Consider the following 6,528-nt stretch of genomic DNA (forward strand, 5'->3'; position numbering starts at 1 on the left):
CAGAAAAAGATCTGTGAGAAAGATAGGAGTGAATCCAGGAAAGGGCAGTGTCACAGAGGCCAAAAGAGCTAAGGTTCTGTAGGAGGAGGGGGTGGTCAACTGTGTTGAAGGCAGCTGAGAGGTCAAGTAAGATGAGTATAGAGAAGTGGCCAATATTTTTTGCAGAGAGAAGATCATTCGTAACCTTAGTAAGGGCAGTCTCAGTTGAGTGTTTGGGGCGGAATCCAGATTGCATGGGGTCAAGCAAGGAGTTGGCGGACAGGAAGTGGGTTAGGCAATTGTAATAGTGGAAGTGTGAGGGATTGTAATATGTGTTATACCATCTCTCAGCAACATTACAGATAACCTGTGTTTGGCATAAGACACTCTGTGCTGCTCACATACTGGAGTGATCATTAGTCAGATTATATCAATATTATATATTCTAAGATATTAACTATATCATCAACTTTACTAATCATATAGCAGCATAAAGTAATAATTGCAGAACAATGTTCAGCTGTTTTGTACTAGGGGCCACACTAATTCCCCCCCCCCCTTCATTTGCCAGAGAACACATTAAAATTAAATGAAATAAAAATACATTCTTCTAAACATATTTCAGAAGAAGCAATTCTGTTTGCAATATGAGTATGAGACATCTCCAAAATACAGACCCAGAGATTTGGATGTACTGGACGTACACGGCCAGGCAGAAATGTATACACTGGATGCACACGGCCAGGCAGAAATGTATACACTGAATGTGCACGGCCAGGCAGAAATGTATACACTGGATGCACACGGCCAGGCAGAAATGTATACACTGAATGTGCACGGCCAGGCAGAAATGTATACACTGAATGTGCACGGCCAGGCAGAAATATATACACTGAATGTGCACGGCCAGGCAGAAATTTATACACTGAATGTGCACGGCCAGGCAGAAATGTATACACTGGATGCACACGGCCAGGCAGAAATGTATACACTGAATGTGCACGGCCAGGCAGAAATGTATACACTGAATGTGCACGGCCAGGCAGAAATGTATACACTGAATGTGCACGGCCAGGCAGAAATGTATACACTGAATGTGCACGGCCAGGCAGAAATTTATACACTGAATGTGCACGGCCAGGCAGAAATGTATACACTGGATGCACACGGCCAGGCAGAAATGTATACACTGAATGTGCACAGCCAGGCAGAAATGTATACACTGAATGTGCACGGCCAGGCAGAAATGTATACACTGAATGTGCACGGCCAGGCAGAAATTTATACACTGAATGTGCACGGCCAGGCAGAAATGTATACACTGGATGCACACGGCCAGGCAGAAATGTATACACTGGATGGACACGGCCAGGCAGAAATGTATACACTGGATGCACACGGCCTGGCTGAAATGTGTACACAGGATGCACATGGATAGGCCGAAATGTATACACTGGAATCTGGATGCACATGGCTAGGCAGAAATGTATACACTGGATGCAAATGGCTAGGCAGAAATGTATACACTGGATGCACATGGCTAGACTGAAATGTATACACTGGATGCACATGGCTAGGCTGAAATGTATACACTGGAAGCACATGGCTAGGCTAAAATGTATACACTGGATGCACACAGGCCAAGCTGAAATATATACACTGGATGCACATGGATAGGCTTAAATGCATACACTGGATGCACACAGCTAGGCAGAAATAAGCCAGTTGTGTGTTGTAAATGGGCAGAAGTAGATTTTGTTATGAAGAAGTTGGGGGGGCAGATTAAGAAAAATAATTACCAATAGTGTCCTTTTTAATTGATTGAATAAAACATTATAATAATGTAATCAAAGCTTCTACCTTTACTTTGTTAATTTTTAGATGCAGAAAATCCACTGAAAAATGAACTACGTCAGGACTCCACCACTTGATGTTAGCTGCTTCAAAATATTTCAAGACCCTTAACTGGATACTTTCATCTGCTACAAAATCAGAGCTCATGGTATCTTCATTGTGGACAAATTAAACTTATATTTTTTCATGTTTTTGAATTTTCATGAATGTGTAGTAGCACTAGGATTGGGGTTAATGCATAATAAAGCAAAAACATTTATAAATATCTCACTTGTATAATGTAAAAAACTGTGTGCGTTGTAGGCAAATAGTGATTTCAGGCAAATAGTTATTTTAGCTTTAAAAACGATTTGCCTAGGCAAAGCCTTTTGCCTCACTAGTATTCGGGCAAATAGTTTTGCATATTTCTTTAGATTTTTTTTAGCTTCCAAAGCCATTTGCCTGAAAAATAAGGGCCCAGGCAACTTGGGAAAGTGGCTCCTGGGAAAGTGGCTCCTGCTCGTCAGTAGCTGCCTAGACATTCCCTAAAAGTGCTCTCAAATAGCTAGCTGCCTTTGAACCCTCAGGTAAAGTGGCCCCTGTTCACCAATATGTACCAACACACCCAGGAAAAATTACCCCTGCTCGCCCATATGTCCCCAGGTACTCTGGGATAGTGGCTTCTGCTTGCTAATAGGCAGTGACATTGGCCCCTGCTCACCAACAGACACCCAGGTACTACAGGAAAGTGACCCTTGCTCCCCAATATGGCTTGTACTCAACAATAGTTGCCAGGAACCATGGCAATGTGGCCCCTATTTTCTGATAGGTGTCCAGGCACTCCAGAAAATTGGCCCCAGCTCGTCAATAGGAGCCTAGGCAACCCAGGAAGGTGGTAACTGCTTGCTAAAATCTCTCTATAACTGTCGACAACTCCATCATTACCCCTACCCCGCATGCCTGATATCTTGGGGTCACACTTGACTCAGATCTTTCACACCTCACATTCAGTCCTTGGCTAAATCATGCCCCTTCCACCTTAAAAACATCTCTAAAATTAGACGTTTCCTTACACAAGACACAACTAAGATTTTAATCCACTCTCTCATCCTTTCCTGCCTCGATTAATGCAACTCTGTCCTCTCTGGTCTCCCCATTTGCCGCCTAGCTCAATTACAATTCATAATGAATGCCTCTGCCAGGCTCATCTTCCTTACACGTCGCTCTTCATCTACTGCACCTCTCTGGCAATCCCTTCACTGGCTTTCTCTTGCCTCTAGGATTGAACACAAAATTATCACTCTGACATACAAAGCCCTCAACTGCATTGCTCCCCCCTATATCTCAGACCTTGTATCCAGATACTCTCCCTCCCGTCCCCTTTGCTCTGCTCATGACCTCCTACTCTTCTCCGCTCTTGTTACCTCCTCACACTCCCGCTTACAGGACTTCTCCAGACTGGCTCTTATCGTGTGGAACTCTCTGCCTCTCTCCACAAGACTCTCTCCTAGTTTTGAAAACTTCAAGCTTTCCCTAAAGACTCTACTGTTCAGGGATGCATACAACCTATACTAACCTTTCTTTATACCCTTTCCTCTCCTCCATTGCTATCCCCTTGAACCCCCTTAGCATGTAAGCCTAAGAGCCATTCTGTTTGTAGGTCACCTTCTTTAGAGCTGACTACAACAGTGCGACTCTTGGCAGGGCCCTCTAAAAGTTTCCTTGTATTGCACCTATGTTTATAGTGCTGCGGAATCTGATGGTGCTCTACAAATATTAACCGATAATAATAATAATAATAATAAAATACGCCTAGGAACCCATCTAGGAGATTGACCCTGCTAAGCAATATGTTCACAATCACTCCAGAAAAGTGGGCCCTGCTCACCAATAGGTGCCCAAGCACCCCAAGGAGGCATCCTTGCTAATCAATAGGCTCCCAGTCACCCCAGGAAGGTGGCTCCTGTTGGCTAATAGGTGCCCAGGAAAGTGTCTTCTGCTTGCCAAAACACACCCAAGCACCCTAATAAAATGACCCCTACTCACCTTTGGGCACACAGGCAACACAGGAATGTGGCCCCTGTTTGCCAATAGGTACCCTAGGAAAGTGGCCCCTGCAAACCAATAGGTGCCCAGAGAACTTAGGAAAGTGGCCCTTGCTCACCAAAAGGTGAATAGGCACCCTGAGAAAGTGGCCCCTACTCACCCAATAGGTGCACAGGCACCCATAAAAAGTGTCCCCTGCATGCCTATATGCACCAAGGGAAAGTGGTCTTTGCTAGTTAATAGGAAACCAGAGCACCCTTGGAAAGTGGCCCCTGCTTGCCAATATGCTCTCAGGCACCCCAAGAAAGTGGTCCCTGCTTACCAATATGTGCACAGGCACCCCATAAACATAGGCAACCCAGGATATTGGCATCAAAGTACCCTTGGGAAATGGCCCCTGCTTGTCAAAAGGCTCCCAAGCCCTGTGGAAAAATAGCCCCTGCTAGCCAAAAGGTTCCCAGACACCCTGGGAAAGTGGCCCCTGATCACCAAAAGGTGAGAAAGTAACCCCTGCTCATCCAATAAGCACACAGGTGTCCAGTAAAAGTGACCCCTGCTTGCCAATAAGCACCCAGCGAAAAGTGGCCCTGTCAATAGGCACCCAGGCACACTGGAAAAGTGACCCCTGTTTGCCAATATTTGCCTAGGAACCCTCAAGGAAAGTGGCCCTCTTTACTAATTGATGATCAGGCATCTTCGGAAAGTGGCTCCTGCACTTTCCTAGGGTGTCTTGGCACCTATTGGCAAGCAAAGCCCACTTTCCAGGGGTGTCAGAGTAACTATTAGTGAGCATGGAACACTTTTCCAGTGTAACTGGGTTCATATTGTTGAGCATGGGTCCCTTTCCTGGGGTGTATAGGCAGCTATTGGTTATCTGGGGCCACTGCCACCACCTATTAGCAAGACACTGTATCTACTGGCAAGCAGGGGCCACTTTCCTAGAATGGTTGGGAATCTTCAGGGGTCATTTTCCCGCGGGGGTCCTGGGCACGTATTGGAAAATGGGCTACTTTCCTTGAGGGTTCCTAGGTGGCTATTGCGTAGCAGTGCCCATTTTCCTGGGGTCTCTGGGTACCTATTGACAAGCTGGGTTCATATCCTAATAGTGCTTTGGTTCCTACAGGTGATCAGGGGCCACTTTCCAGGGGTGCCTTTGGAAATTTTGGGGAGCAAGGGCCCCTTTCTTTAAGGGCTCCTAAGTGTCTATTGGCAAGCAGGGGCCACTTTCCTGGGATGCCTGGACACCTATTGCATATAAGTGAGCAGGGGCCACTGTCACTGTATACTAGAGAGCAGGAGTTCCTTTTCAGTAATACCTGCACTGTTATTGGCAAGCAGGAGGGGTAGCTTGGCAAGTATTGGTGAGCAGGGGCCACTTTCCTCAAGGGTACCTAGATCCCTATTAATGAGTTGAGGCCACTTTTCTGGAGTGCCTTGGAACCTTTTAACAAGCAGGGGCCATTTCCCCAGGATGCCTAGCCCCTTTTGTTGAGTAGGGACCACTTTCCTGGGGTACCTAGGTAATATTGGTGATAAGGGCCACTTTCCTAGGTTGCCTGGGTGTCTAATCAAACAGATAAACTGCCAGCAGCAGGGGTGCAGACAGATATCTAGTAAGAGGCGCCACAAAAAATAAAATAAAAATAATATATAAAGAAATATGTAAAAATAATATAGAAGATATAGATTGGAAATAGGAAATAGGTACTCTGAAATATAAGATATTAAAAGATAAATAAAATATTAGGTAGATACCTAAAAATACGAAATAAGAACACAATTTACGGATATGTGGCAATGTCCACACAGTGATAATCAATAAAGGAAAAATTAAAAAATAGAAACTAAAAATTCAAATTAAAAGTATGTAGCAGAGTCCATACAATAATTGGCAAACCACCAAAATAGATCAGTGTAACAAAGTGCAGATATGTAGCAATGTCCACACAATAATTTCCAAAAAATAAGTCAAAGTCACATATTACAGATATGTAGCACAGTCCACAAGATGGTATTCAGGCAGCTCCTCTGGTATGTTGTGCCCCGATACAATATGAAGATCTAGAACAGAAGAGACAGAGGGCGCCACATAGTGCAGAAAAATGAGGAAAAAATGACTGAAGGGATATGCAGATGCAGATGTACAATATCCTACTCACTTGGTTGTAAGCACTGATGTGCAATACAAACAGGTCGAGTCCAAAGAGTCGCTCGGCAGACTCTCCAGGCACCTGGAACAGATGATCTTTGTTGTCCAGGCAACCAAAATTCCAGGAGGCAGAGGGGTGCCCCAAAAGCTTCTTTGCTGTTAAGCACTGGTTGTTCAGTAAAAGTATAGTTGCGGCTAGTAGGACAGCAGTAAGTAAAGCAGGGGTGCAATAGTTGTTATGCACAATATCCACAGAGGCTTCGAAAGTAGACAAAAGTGCAGCAGTAGTGTAGCAAAAAAAAGGATGTTTAATACAATTTAAAAGTATAAAAACAAGCAACGCGTTTCTTTGTGTCCCAGCACGGTTTCATCAGGATAGCCTGATGAAACCGTGCTGGAACACGGAGAAACGCGTTGTTTGTTTTTATACTTTTAAATTGTATTAAACATCCTTTTTTGTTTGATGCAATGCTGCTGCACTTTTGTCTACTTTTGAAGCCTCTGTGGATATTGTGCATAAC

General features: G+C 44.5%; 1 protein-coding gene across 1 annotated transcript in view; it reads left to right on the plus strand.

The window, feature by feature from the left end:
- C6H15orf39 (chromosome 6 C15orf39 homolog) overlaps positions 1–2,098 on the plus strand; it is a 168,054-nt gene extending 165,956 nt beyond the window's left edge. The window contains exon 3 of the mRNA XM_053717393.1: positions 1,861–2,098. Within this exon, the coding sequence (XP_053573368.1) occupies positions 1,861–1,910 (50 nt within the window). The 3' untranslated portion in view covers positions 1,911–2,098. The remainder of the gene's footprint in view (positions 1–1,860) is intronic.
- The last annotated feature ends 4,430 nt before the right edge of the window (positions 2,099–6,528 follow it).

Source organism: Bombina bombina, chromosome 6 (genome assembly GCF_027579735.1).
Source record: "Bombina bombina isolate aBomBom1 chromosome 6, aBomBom1.pri, whole genome shotgun sequence".
NCBI lineage: Eukaryota > Metazoa > Chordata > Amphibia > Anura > Bombinatoridae > Bombina > Bombina bombina.